General features: G+C 38.7%; 1 protein-coding gene across 1 annotated transcript; it reads right to left on the bottom strand.

The window, feature by feature from the left end:
* Nucleotides 1-1,939: 1,939 nt before the first annotated feature.
* LOC132710289 (lebercilin-like) lies at nt 1,940-12,618 on the bottom strand. The gene is made up of 6 exons (XM_087895165.1): nt 12,395-12,618; nt 10,876-11,198; nt 9,106-9,614; nt 4,296-4,433; nt 3,688-3,781; nt 1,940-2,840 (listed from the first exon to the last, which is right to left on the bottom strand). Exons 1-6 carry the CDS (start codon nt 12,616-12,618, stop codon nt 2,593-2,595), a joined length of 1,536 nt encoding a protein of 511 aa, XP_087751291.1. The 3' UTR covers nt 1,940-2,592.
* Between the last annotated feature and the right edge of the window lie 2,561 nt (nt 12,619-15,179).

Here is a 15,179-nt window from a genome sequence, read left to right as displayed (position 1 = left end):
AATTAGACAAGTATGTTTACAAGTATAAAGAAACTAATTAAATTTAGTTGCACATTTACTTTACTTTTTGTCCGAATAACACAAGAATAAAAGAACTCTATTTTGAATGACTCAAGGTTCAGGTGAGGACAGGTAGGCATATGCTTAAAGAAGATTTACTGGAATGTCCTCAGATCAGGAGAGCCTCAGAGCTTTGAAACAACTCCATTCCACTTTTCTTCTCTCATTTCCGTCTTGTGTTGTGTCTGTATTTAGTAAGTTTCCTTTTTGGCCAATTGGCCCAGGAATCATTAATTCAATACAAAACTTCCTAATCTCAGTTTTAAATGTCTCATCAATAATCAATCCAGTCAATCCAAACAATTTAAATTCACCAGAGGGTTATCTCTTCAAGTCATTTTTATATATTCAATAGTATTCAGGGGTCTCTTAGCTGAAATTCTTATTTAATATTCAAATCTCTAGTGGTCTTAGGGTAGCTACTTATCCAGCAAATAGTTTTTGTCTCTTTAAATAGTTAGACGGTTCCCTTTTCATCAGCAGATGGAGGTCTCGCTTCAGTCTGCTCAGCCTCTCTGCAATGTTATTAATAAGTACGATTTAATTATTTTAAATTGTAAGTCCGGGAATTGAGCAATGGTAGAAAAATAAAATTTGGGATTGTAATTCCAGCGTTTTAAAATGCCTCTTCAATGCCACATCTTTAATTTTGAGAATCCAAGCTTCTATTCATTTTTAAAAGTAATTTTTCCTCTTAAATCCTTTGGCATTTTTCCAAGTGCCTGGCATACTGCTTCAGCATATTCTGAATATACTTAGATTTCTTGGGGTCCAATTTCAACAAAAAATATTTCTCACCGAGTTCACACACCATTCACTTCCTCTGCTCCTGCACTGTCTTAGTCTAGGCTGCAGATGCTCACAATCCTTATTTTCTAAACTTTCATTTTTTTCCACTCTATCCTTTATCAGTTTAATATCTCGAGTTAAGTATTGTATCTCCTCATGGAGTTCCTTTGAAAGTCTGTCAAGTTTTAGCAATAGCACTTATATACCGCTTCATAGTGCTTTTCAACCCTCTCTAAGTGGTTTACAGAGTCAGCATTTTGTCCACAACAATCTGGATCCTCAATTTACTGACCTTGGAAGAATGGGAGGCTGAGTCAACCTTGAACCCCTTCAGGATTGAACTCCTGGCTGTGGGAAGAGTTAACCTGCAATACTGCATTCTAACCACTGTGCCACCATGGCTCAGTGATTAGAATGCATTTCAAGCTTTGTTCTCATTACCTGAATTACTTAATGTTTTTTTCTGTATATTTATCCAAAACAGCTCTTAAAGATTCAGCTTTATCTGATAATCTTCTTTCAGTTGTATCAATTCACATACGTGTAACCATTGTCCAAAAACATAACTAGAATTTAAAAATTAAAAGTTTAGCTTATTGTAATGAGATAACTTTAAAATTAGACAAGTATGTGTACAAGTATAAAGAAACTAATTAAGTTTAGTTGCACACTTACTTTGCTTTTTGTCTGAATAACACAAAAATAAAAGAACTATTGGAAAACTCTCTTTTGAATGACTCAAGATTCAAGTGAGGACAGGTAGACACATGCTTAAAGAATATTTAAGACCCAAAATGGGCCACGTGTAGACTCCTGGGAGGGGCGGGGCGAGCGGGGTCAGCCAGTCCTTGGAACAACCGGTTCAGCGAACTAAATTAAAATTAACATCTGGTTCACCTGAACCGGTCTGAATGGGCTGAATCCCATCCCTGCATGTAACCATTGTCCAAAAACATAACTGAAATTTAAAAATTAAAAGTCTATAACATTAATTCTACATGATCTAGTAAATATAACTACATTGCTGACAAGTTAAAAGATTTCAGTCCTTGGCTTCCTCGTGTGGTGAAACAACACTTCCAAATACAAGTTGCACGTTAATATTCTCCTTTATTTGTTTCAAGTAGGAACGAAAGAGGCTTCAAGGAAATCTTTAGAGGTAGAAATTGATAAGCATAAGTCATAAAACATCTTTTTCAAAATTCCTTTTATATTTATGTTTTATAAAAATGTTCAAAAAGTTCACAAAATAGAGTTTTATGTGCTACTTATTTCAATAGTAACGACAGAAATTACTAATATCTCCTAGTTCTCATACCATCCAAAATCTATTATCTATTTTAGCTCTAATACTAATATCTACTATCTAATATCTCTAGTTCTCATACTAAAATCTATTATCTAATATATCCTAGTTCTAATACTATTTGATACCTACTATCTACTGTAATATATCCTAGTTCTAATACTAATACCTACTATCTAATATTGCTTAGTTCTAATAGTAACTCATATCTACTATCCAATATCGCCTAATTTTAATAGTAATATTTCCAACCTAACATCATTTAGTTCTAATACTAACATTAACTATCTAACATCGCTTAATTCTAAACGATCTAATATCTACGATCAAATATATCCTACTTCTAACACTAATATCTACTATCTAACACCTAGTCCTAATACTATCTGATATCTATTAGTTCTATGAGCGTGACTGGAATCAAATAATGCAAGCCATCATTTGGTATTTAAAATGCAGTTTGGACCAAACAGTTTTTCCAAACGAAGCCTTTTTTCCCCAGGTGGTATCTTGTGACTGTTTTCTTCACCGGGAGTTAAAGAAGTGTCTTTTTGTCTTTCCTTTGGAAATCTGGCAAATGAGGGCTCATAATTGGTGACAGAATCTCCTATAAAGTCGGTTATTTCATCCTGTTGCCTGTTCCTTGGTCTTCTGCTGCATGTTATTTTGGGGTTGATTAAGGGACCTGTTGAAGGATAACCCTGATGTAAATTTTCTCACATATTCCTCACTTAGCCAACAGTTGCATTGCATTCAGAGTTACGATATTCGTCCCAAAGTATTTATAACCCAGTTCCAGAGTTGTGATGCTGTCCCGTCCCCCCCACTGTCACATGACTATTTGGCGAATTGCTGTGTTTTGTTGCTTGTAACTAGCCTTTTAAGTCAGTTTCTGGCAAAAATGGCCATAAAATTCATTGCCTTGCTTAACAACCACAATGTTTCCTTAAAGATCTTTTTAATCTTAATAATCATTTGCTTTACAATTGAGACATTCGTTTAATAAACAGCACAAAAAAAGTTTTAAAATCAGGTTGATCATGTGGGTGCCTTGATTTACTACCATCATAACTTATGATGAAAATTCTGAGCTCCATTACTGTCAGCCTCCAACTTTCTGCAACGCCAAATTACACTCATAATTTGAGGATTGTGTATATTGGATAGGAACAGCATCATAGGAAGATGTTAGATAATCCCTTCAGTGGCAAATGCAAGGGGATTATTTCATACTGCACGGGACAAGGCAATGATAAACCACTCCTGTATTTCATTCATAAATTCAGAGTTGAAGGAAAGGGTTAGAAATACACTCTCTTCAATAATTCAACTCTTCTCCCCTTATCTCTCCCATCTAGAGAGAAGGATGAAAATGATCCTGTTTAATCAGCACTAATGACTACTAATTAAAGAGTTCACAAAATGTAGTATTGCCATTTTTAAAAGAGAAAATAGAGCAAGGATTTGAAATATTTTTTGACGTCAATGAATTATATTTTTATTATTATAATATGAAACAAATTCTGTTCTACCTTTTGGAAAAGAACATGAATCGGCTTTCTCTGGCTGACCTTTGTGCATCCGGTGTGCATAAATATTTGTAATGTTTAGTTCTCGTTCTCTTTCCTAAAGAAATGCATTATTAAATTTAGGCTGATAATATAGTTTATTGTATTAATGTATGTTCTTCAGAGATCCCATGTTTCACGGTGTAACTCTCTCCAGTATCTCATTTTATTTATCTGTATTTTAAATATTTGCTTAGGCATCATTTGGCCAAGGCTTCCTTTTTTAAAGATTCTGAAGGATAAATATCATTTTTTTCTGGAACTGTGAAAGTTTTGACCAGTTTCTCCCCCCGCCCTTAATTTTCTATCAATACAGGCCTCGAGTAACATGTTTAAAATGCATGTTATTTTCATGTTAGGAGACACTTTTCAAGTACTATCTGTTCCTAGAAATGTTAGTGTGCAAAAGGCCTAACATACATTAATACATTTATCCAATCTACAGTTTATATAGTTAGAGGCTGAAAGAAAAACCCACAGAAAAAAATAGGCTTATGTCAAATCAGCATTTAGTGAATAGCATCTTGGATTCCTTCTATGGTAAGAAAAATACAATTTAAGCATCTAAATACCTTAAGTTTTAGCTTCAGTGACTCGATTTCTACATGTAAATTTGCTGTCATCGACTGAGCTTCAATAGTCTTCTTTTTCTCAACTGCTAACTGGTGTCTAAAAGAAGCAGTATTCAATGACAGCTGCTTTTCCAAATCCTAAACACATTAGAAATAAACCATCAATACGATTATTCAAGATTTGCAATCATATAATATTGAATTAGAAATTAGAGGAAGGCAACTGACATTTTATCAAATGTTTCCAGAAAGATGAAAATTCTTAATCTCAGTTATAATACCCACAATTTTTGAAATGGAATCAACCCACAATGTATATGTATATGTATATGTATATGTATATGTATATGTGTATGTGTATGTGTATGTGTATATGTATATGTACATGTATATGTATATATATGTATGTATATATATATATATAAATATATACACAAACCCACACCAATGAGGCACGACCACAAACCAGAAGCCAGACCACAGCTGCATCATTAGCCACTTTAAACCCCTCCAATCCATACATGAAGCAAACTGACATCCACCATGAAGATGTGGCACGACCACGAACACAAAGCCAAACAACAGCAATGCAGCTCACCAGCTTAAATTCCCCTGCAACTCAGACTAACCCGAGCCCAACCAAGCCCCCACCTAAACAGAACACACCTCCATCCAATCAGAGCACAGCCAACCCCCCATTCAATCAGAGCACAGCCAACCCCCCATCCAATCAGAGCACAGCCAGACCCCCAATCAATCAGAACACACCTCCACCCAATCAGAACACAGCCAAGCTCCCTCCCAATCAGTTCACACCCCCACTGGCAGTTAAAAGGAAGAAACAGCTGCGATCACACATTGCTTCTAGAAGCACAAAGCTGAAAACACCAGCCTGAAGATGACGAATGAGACTTCGTCGAAACATCGCCAAGACACTTCCAATTTTACGCTGGAGAAAACCCGAATAACCAAAGACCTACATACAAACACCTGCGAAAACCTCAGAAAATATATATATATCTTATATTGGACAGACAAATAGATGAATAAGTGTGCGTTTAGAAGAACATAAAAATGCAGTGAGGAAAGAAGAGCAAACTTCTTCTTTGGTACAACACATGAAAGCCACGGGACACAATATTGATTTTAATAAAACCAGAACAGTGGCGAAAGAGGAACATCTCTACAAAAGAATAATCAGGGAGGCCATCGAAATTGAAAAGAGGCCGCAGAATATGAACAGAGACGACATCTCTAGGTTATCAAGTATTTGGGGACCTGCACTGAGAGAAACTCGAGTGTTAACATCAGAAGAGAGGCAGAGATTCCAACAAGCAACCAGTCGTGTTGCAAGGCCTGCCAGAATTCTTCCCACTCTGCAGAGGGTGGCTAGCAATAAGAAGAGAGAGAGGATCGAGCCAGAAGACAGGCTGAGATCTCAACTAACAATCAAGGGTGCTGTGATGCCTACCAGAATCCTTTCCCCTCTACAGCAGACAGATAATAATAGAGAATCTGAGAAAGCTGGGCCTGTAACACAAAGCCAAGCAGCTAGGATGAGGAAGCAGGAAGAAAAACTGTTGTCCTCCAATCGGGACACAGAGTTGCAGGCTAGCCAGCATACATCAGCAGCAGCAAATATAGATAAGCGACAGCTCCAACCTCGCAACAGAGACCCCATAGCTTCTAAATGAAACAGAGCCTGAAGATGACAGGGTAGTGAGCCTGTCGAAACGTTGCTTTAAGAAAAACTTTTAAAGTCACTGGTAGGATTTTAGCTGAGGTTTTAAAGGACCTTGCAGAGTGCTCTGTAAGGATTTTTAGAAGATTTTAAGTTGGGATTTTAACCAGGATTTTAAATATTTTAACCAACTTATTTACAATGACGCGGGAAAACACCCGAGATTTTAATTTCTTGCATACACACACACACACACACACACACACAAATAAGGTCATATGATGCTCACAATCTGTTATGCAGATTAAGGAGAAAAGAAATAGAGATCCAGTTACAATATATACTTTTAATTTCTTTTTATTGGTGGAAGAAATACCCTTCTCCAATCCTTAAATCAAGGTCAGCATGGTCAAGAAATAGAATAAAAGAACATTAGATTTTATATATCGTAACACTTAGCAAAAGAGTATTATTTATTTAATATACCAACATTACAAACTATACTGTAAGGGAGGGGGAGGTGGTGGAGGAGGAGGAGACAAGACTAACATTTTGTTCATTTCAATTATAATAAAACCATAATATGCTTCATTTTTGCCTTGGTATGATGCCAAGTAATGTAGGTTTAGTTAATATTCAGGTTTAAATGTGCTGGCTAGGCTCATGTTATCAGAGATGGACTTTTTCATCTGATTAGATATAGCAAAAGTCATTCTTTCCAAAATCTCAATTTTCTATACAACTGAGCCGAATATGCAAAAATGGAAGGAAGTGTGATGAGCAAGAAGTTTTGCACAACATCCACTCAAAACATCCAGGTAATGTTTTTCAACATTCATCTCTGATCGTGTGGTGAAAATAAGATTCATAAGTAATTAGCTTAGCTAGCTTGCCCATACCACTTTTAATACATAATTCCACCTGTCTAACTATAATCTTCTCCTGGTTTTCCTACATTCCTCTTTTCCAATAATGTCTTTTTTATATCTAGAGATTTTAATTTCATTGATTGATAAGAAAAAATATCACTAAAACTTTCCTCATTGCATAGTTGTGCAGCTTCTCTTTGTGTTTCAGAACTGATACAAGATTTGTAAAAAGATGGCATTATACAAAAAGGTCCTACTGGATCTGTTTTCCTAGAGCTGAGCTGAAGGAAGAAGTCATTGGTAAAAAGTCATACAGTTCCCAGCTGGATAAGCTAGAGACTGTGTCAGTAAAGTAAACCTAGACTGGTCATCGTAAAGACTGCGAAAAGTATTCTACCAATGATGTATGAAATTATTATCTCTTCCAGTAAATAACAAACTCCCACAGAACTGAGGTGTGATTTCTGAGTAACAATTTAAGAATCTGAATAGGAATGGATTTCCTTGCAAAATAGAACTTTGAGGAAGCTATTCTTGTTTCTAAATTTTGGATGCGTTCCTGCTTGAGCAGGTTTTCTGTTAATTTCAATATCAAGTGAATCTTGGTGACCTCAGGATGGTGCCTGTAGAAAATGGTCCCTATTGCATGCTGAAGCAAGTCAGCTTAAAGCATTTCTTTATAGCGGCTTAGGACATTTAGGCACGAACACTTGGCTACACATACTTTGCCCCAGCCATCTGCCTCAACCCATTTACAGCCAGCTTTCCTCTTCTGCTGGCCCTCACCTGGTCATTCTCCAGAACCAATGGGCCAATGGCCCTCACCACTTGCCCTATGTCCCTGCCCATTTGCCCAAACATCATTTGACATCATTTGGGCAGCCTTTGGCTTCACGGGACAAATAGCCCCCAACCAATCGGGTGTCAGGCAGAAGCAATGGTATTGCAGAGGCAGTGTGTGATACAAGATTTTTTTTATAAAAAGTACTGTGGCTGCTCCACAAGTTTTGGGGTCTTGCAGATCTGTCACCAGGACCAGAGGGAGGGGGGAGTAGCATCCTCCGGGGCCGCTGGGTAACAGTCAGGGGTGAGTGTGGTTCGGGGCCAGGAAAGGGTGCCTCAAGGGGGCTTCCCAAAGATAGCTTGGCTCGCAACTCAATCAGCTCCAATGAAAAAGGAATGGAAGAGCAAGACTGGTGCAGCTTCTGGTATTGTGGAGGAGGGCTAGGAGGTTGCACAGATGAGTGGCAGGGCTGGAGCTGCTTCTGGTGTTTCTTGTGAGCTGGGAGTGTCACACAGATGAATGGCAAGGCTGGCACGGTTTCTGCCATTGCAGGAGGGCTGGGGGGAGCACAGCAGTGAACAGGTGGCCCGTGGGTTGGGGATCACCACCATTGCCACTCCAGCCTGCAATTGCAGGACCAGGGGCCTGGTGGCTCAGTAGACTGATAGCATTGTGATTAACACCAGGTGTCTGCAATTACTGTAAGTTCAAATCTCACCAGGCTCAAGGTTGACTCAGCCTTCCATCCTTTCTAAGGTAGGTAAATTGAGGACCCAGTTTCTGGGGGCAATAAGCTGACTTTGTATAAATAAACAAAAGTATGAAGGCTATTGCTTAACGCATTGTAAGCTGCCCTGAGTCTTCAGAGAAGGGCGGCTTATAAATCATTTTTTTTTAAAAAAAGGGGGGGGCTGGGGTGGTCACGCAGAAAAGCAGCAAGGTCAGCACGCTTGGGGCAGCTGAACCTCCTGTTAGGTGTCATGCCAGTGTGGCAAGGCCGGGGCTCCTGCAAGCCATACACTACCTCCGTTCGCCTTTCTCACTTCCCCACAACCCTGCAATGGCAGAAACCGTGCCAGCCTTGCCCTTCACCTGAGCAACCTGCCCAGCACTACCGCAATGCTGGAATCTGTGCTGGCCTTCTTGTCCTCCTTTCTTTTGCTGGAGCTGACTGAGTTGTGAGCCAAACTGTCTTTGTGAAGCCCCCTTGAGGTACCCCTTGCTCCAGTCCTGGTGCCCCGAACACACTCTTGCCTGTCTGTCCCCCAGTGGCCAAGGCGCCTGCTATTTACCCTCCGGTCTTGGTGACATATCTGCAATGGCCGGGGGAGGGCCAGAGGTGGAGAAATGGCTGTAAATGGGCTGAGGCAGGTGGCTGGAGGTAAAGGAGGCGCGGCCAAGGGTTAGTACCTAAATATCCCATTCTGCTCACAGAGCGATGCTATGTAGTTCTAAGCAATGTATGTTGCATGTTACCTGAGTTTTCTTATCCCTAGCTTCCAATTTTTGGGTAAGCGATGTTAATTTACGCTGAAGTTCTTCTCTCTCTTCAAGTTTCTTGTTTTTACAAAGTTTCTGTAATGCCCGCAAGGCATCCCTTGTTTTTGAGAGTTGTGCCTCAACATCTCTCAGCTTCTGGGAAGCCCTGCGCTCTTCTTCCTGAGATTTCCTGAGATGTGTTCTCAGAGTCTGCACTTCATTTGACTGTGTGGCCAAAAGATCAGGCAGGTTAATTTCGGCATTTTCATATTTTGTGATTGTTTTTAAATGTTGAGACTGAAGATGCTTCAACATTTTATTTTCCGTAATAAAGGTCTCCAATTTATTCTGCAGAACAGCCACTTCGTTTTTCAGTTCTTTAATTTGATGGTCTCTTGCTGACAATAGACGGCAAGTCATGTTATTTTTCTTCTGGGCATTGATGGTATGGTCAGTAATAAATGAGCTCTTTTGCTGAGGTTTCTTTTTAGGCAACATTTTCCCTCCTGCATTAAAAGAAATATCAAGATGGCATATAAGATTGAGCAAAGTAAGAATCACATAATTTTACATAAGCTTCAGAGCCAAATGCTCAAGTATGTATTCACGGCATAGATTCACTTCCTGTTATGTAATATCTTGAGTCAATCTCTGATACAACTATTGGTTGATTGACCTATTGTGAAAAATCATACCAAAACGGTCATGATATTAGCTTTCATAAGACATAACTGGTATACTCACATAATATGCTAAGACAGTATTTAGACAGCTTTAAGATGCATTGACTTGAACTCCTAGAATTCTTCAGCTAGTCTTGCCTAAAGCAGGATTGCTAGCCCAGCACCCTAACCACTACACAAAACTGCCTAGACAGTCAGATGGATAGACATACATACACACACCTAAACATACACACCATATCCCAATAATGATAAAATAGTGAAAGTAATCAACTCAAAAAGGATGAAAGAATGACCGCTCAAACTTGCCAAATCTTTTTTTACCTACAGGACCATACTTCCTGTCCCTTAGCTTATTTATTGAAACCATGTTACACTGACATCTGTATGACCATGATAACTGGTGAACTACATCCATCAACACAACTTCCCTTACATCGAGAGAGAAATTACTGACTGAGGGTGTTGAAAGTACATTAATATATTAATGGAGTAAGGTAAAGGTAAAGGTTCCCCTCGCACATACGTGTGAGTAGTTCTCAACTCTGGGGCGGTGCTCATCTCCATTTCAAAGCCAAAAAGAGCCAGCACTGTCCGAAGACGTCTCTGTGGTCATGTGGCCGGCATGACTAAACACCATAGGCGCATGGAATGCTGTTAGCTTCCCACCAAAGGTGGTCCCTATTTTTCTACTTGCATTTTTTACGTGTTTTCAAGCTGCTAGGTTGGCAAAAGCTGGGACAAGTAACGGGAGGTCACTCTGTTATGCGGCACTAGGGATTTGAAGTGCTGAACTGCCGACCTTTCGATCAACAAGCTCAGCGTCTTAACCACTGAGCCACCGCATCCCTAATTAATTAATCACTGAAGTACATACAGTTAAAATGAGCTTAATAACATTCATATGACTTCTAATAATATATTGTACTTTCTACAGTGTAGAAGTGTCAGGGTAGCTCAGCAAAAGTGGAGTTATGACACAACTGCTTGATTTTCAGCAAAGGCTTAGCTGCCATTAGTTTGGTTGAAATCTGCCAACCACAGCAAATGCAGTAGAGTTCAAGGTGACCAACTGCCTTATTACCTTTTGTATGGACATCATTTTTCTTTTTCTTTTCTGTTAAGTTCCTCTCTTTAGTTTCTGGTTTCTGGGGCGATGGGATGATGTAGCTGCCACTCTCTTCACTTATGGAGGTTTCAGAGGAATCTGAGTGAAAATCTTTGTAATAGTTCTGAGAAATTCCACAGTCGTTCTCTTCGGAACAAATGCTGTTCTTGCTGCCATTGACAGCTGTTCTTGAAGTGTTATCATGAAAGTCATTGGAATAGTTAAACCAAGCACTTCCAGACTGGCTGGAACTTTTGCCACACCTACTGTCTTGACTGTTGTTGGTGCTCTTAGTAAGCCTATCTGGAGAAAATAAGTATCATAAGTAATTATGCCCGTACCAATTTTAATACATAATTCCACCTGTCTAACTATAATCTCCTCCTCCTACATTCCTCTTTTCCAATAATGTCTTTTTTATATCTAGAGATTTTAATTTCATTGATTGATAAGAAAAATATCACTAAAACTTTCCTCATTGCATAGTTGTGCAGCTTCTCTTTGTGTTTCAGAACTGATACAAGATTTGTAAAAAGCTGGCATTATACAAAAAGGTCCTACTGTATCTGTTTTCCTAGGCATGAAGATCATCTCAGCTGCTCAGTGAAAGCAAGCTGGAAGCTACAAGACTCAGTGAATGTAAAATAAAAGCACACTTTACTGATTATAAAGTAGATCTATTTGTTCTTACATTCAAAAACATCCACACTTACTCAAGGTCCACAACTAGTCTGCCAGGCACTTAACAGAGGGACGGAAGCCGCCGTGTCTGGGATCCAAAAATGACTCCAAAGGCTTGGCAGGCTTCAGGACCCTTTTTTATCCCCCAGAGTGTTACTGAGGTAGGGCTTCCCATGCAGGCCCAACTCCTTTGTTGGTGAGACTTGGGGAGGGGCTTCCCATGGGCTCAGGGCCAACTTTTGTCCTTTTTTCCCCTTATCGACTTGCTTCCTTTTCCAGGCTTTTCTCTACAGTGCTTACATGCCTTCACTTTTAGTTCGGTGGCTTCGGCCTAGTCTCACATGTTCCTCACTTAAAAAACACTTGCTTTTTCTTCAGAATTATGATGCTCCTCCCAAAGTAATGACCCAGTTCCAGAGTGTGAAATATGAAGTATTGCTTCTAAAATAAAGTTTAATTATAAAGAGAGTTAAGGAACTTCTTGAAAAATTAGTATTGATATTACAGTTAACAATATGGTTTAGAAAAGTCCAGAAAAGATAAGGGAGGGGGTGCTTTCTGAGCAGTAGCTAGGGAGACTCTGCCCTGCAACTAGGGTATGTTTGTTAATAAGCATTCCGGATAGGTTGTAAGCTTATTAGCATCCATCCAATGGGAAACCAGAACAGTGTTGAGGGCGGGCGGGGGGGGGGTTTATAAAAACCTGTTGCATGATTTGATCTGGGTCCAATTCAGATGCACCTGTATTTGCAAATATGTAATAAACGTTTGCTAATTTTTGATATCGGATTGCTTTTGTTGCTTTATTGCTTACCCTTCAAGGTGCTGCTGACCACTGAAACAGCTGTAAGAACTGCTGAAAATGTCTGGACTGAAGGAACTGGTTGAGGCTCCACAGGCAAAACAGTGGAAAGTGCAACCTTTAAGCGACCCGCTCTGAAAATAATAAAACAATAAAGTTTGCTTTTGGGGTACAGGACATCCGATGAGGATAATCATGTTTGAACTTTGACCCAAAGGTGGATGATTTTGGGACATTAATATTCTGACCCTTTGCAGTGGAATTGAATGTCTAGTTGTGTTCTATGTGGTTTATGTGGTACAAGGAATAGGGAACAGTGATTATGATCATAAGCTCTTACTTGCTCAAATTTTCCACAAATCTGGCACAAATTTACTATTGGAATTCATGAAACTACCAAGCCTCAGGTAATCAAATTTATTAAATGTATTTAATAAATTTATTAAATGTATGCCATTTAATAAATTGTGGGGATTTGAGCAACCAAAGACAATATGCAAATAAGGAAAAATATTTGTGTGTAAATGCAGATTGTTCCCTTTGTGGGGATGTATGGTAGACAACAGAGACTAAAGGATGGACTTCTTATCCTAACACAGGAATTGCAGGGCTTAAATCTGCATCACAGTGCGGGGAGAAAGCATGCAATATAATTAGCATAACCATAAAGAGTGTGACGCAAATAAATAATACCCTGTATAGTATAGGGCTCAATACAGCAAAAAGAGATTCTTTAGGATGTTGTTTCAGGATTATGATGGTTAAAGCAAAAGGAACTAGCAAAAACATAGAAGTAACATGCCTACGTTTAAACCTTTTGCTCCATCAATGATCCCAAAGCAGTGACTTTAGTAGAAATAGACAATTTGAGACAAATTTTTGAAATTGAGACTGGATATGGAAATACAAATGCCTGGGTAGAATAGGTAAAATATACTGTACAGAGTTTGAATAAAAGCAATTGTTATGCTTGTGCTCAAGGGAGACCAGAAGCCCATGTAGTCCCCTTCCTGCTGGGATGGACTAAAAACCCAAATAGCATGAGATGCATATTGGCTCTTTATCAACATAGAACGGCCTCAGGAAATGAAAATTATAAATCCCTTTCTCTTTTTCCACCAGTAAAAAGTCTAAATATTAAGAAACCACCTGCGTTCTCTGCAACCTATGGTAACCCCACTGCATGTCTCCAAAGGCAAGGTGTGGATTCTGACCAAATGGTAGAACTGGAAGCATGTGTGGAAACAGTAGATGTAACCACAGCAGCCAAAAAAAAAAAAAAAAAAAAGGAATTATTCCAACGTGGTTATTCCTAGAACTGTCTTATGGTGGTATTGGGGGGGGGGCAAAATACTGGTATTAAAACATGTTTTTCCTCCAAATTGGGCAAGTATTTGTGCAATTGTCCAATTGGCTATCCCTTTTACCTTGGCATTTGAAAAAGATAAGGTAATAAAAGAACACCATAGAATAAAAAGAGATGTATTAGGAATGTCCTTCGATGATAAAGTCTATTTGGATGCTATTGGGATTCCCAGAGGAGTTCCTGATGAATATAAGACCAGAAATCAGATAGCTTGATTATCAGATAGTTTGAATCACTGCTCTGATGGGTGACTGTAAACAAGAATGTAGATTGGATCAATTATATCTATTATAATCAACATTCATTAGTTACACCAGAGATGCTATCAAAGGCATAGCTGTACAGCTAGATGCCACCAGTAGAATGACTTGGAAAAAATAGGATGGTACTGGATATATTGGCAGAGAAAGGAGGAGTGTGTGTTATGTGAGGAGGTAGGTACTGTACCTTTATTCCAAATAACACAGCACCTGATGGAACAATCACTAGGGCTTTACAAGGTCTCACTACATTAGCAGAGGAATTGGCTGATAACTCTGGAATAGATACCTCCCTTACCTGGTGGCTTGATTCCTGGTTTGGAAAATGGAAGGGGGTTGTTCTATCATTAATGACTTCAGTAATAGCAGTTTTTGGAATTCTGATAGCTTTAGGTAGCTATTTAGGTAGGATTGACTCAGACTTACAGTAACAGCCATAACTAAGAGAATGTCCCTAGGAAAACATCCTCCCTTTAGGGAAACAGATTTAATATGTATGAGAGAAAAAAATGACCAAAGTAGTGAAAAGTGATCACAACAATTTGAACAAAGTTATGGCACTTATTAGGGTTTAGAAGGCAATAAAAAGGAAAAAAAGAAGGAATGTGAAATATGAAGTATTGCCTCAAAAATAAAGTTTAATTATAAAGAGAGTTAAGGAACTTCTTGAAAAATTAGTATTGATATTACAGTTAACAATATGGTTTAGAAAAGTCCAGAAAAGATAAGGGAGGGGGTGCTTTCTGAGCAGTAGCTAAGGAGACTCTGCCCTGTAACTAGGGGATGTTTGCTAATAAGCACTCAGGATAGGTTGTAAGCTTGTTAGTATCCAGCCAATGGGAAACCAAAACAGTGTTGAGGGTGGGACAGAGGGGTATAAAAACCTGTTGTTGCATGCTTTGATTTGGATTCAATTTGTGTGCACCCGTATTTGCAAATACTTAATAAACTTTTAATTAATAAACTAATAAATTAACAAATTAACAAACTAATTTTTGGTACCAGAATGCCTTTGTTGCTTTATTGCTTACCTATTTCTAACACAGAAATAGTTACCCCCACCCCCACTGTCACATGACTCTCTTTATGGCGAATATTTCTATTTTGCTAGTAATAAGCATTTTGGGCCGGTTTCTGGGAAAAAAAAATGTCCATAACAATGCATTGATGT

The sequence above is a fragment of the Pantherophis guttatus genome, chromosome 5 (genome assembly GCF_059756535.1).
Source record: "Pantherophis guttatus breed Tessera chromosome 5, ASM5975653v1, whole genome shotgun sequence".
NCBI lineage: Eukaryota > Metazoa > Chordata > Lepidosauria > Squamata > Colubridae > Pantherophis > Pantherophis guttatus.
This window is presented reverse-complemented; position numbering and strand designations above follow the sequence as displayed.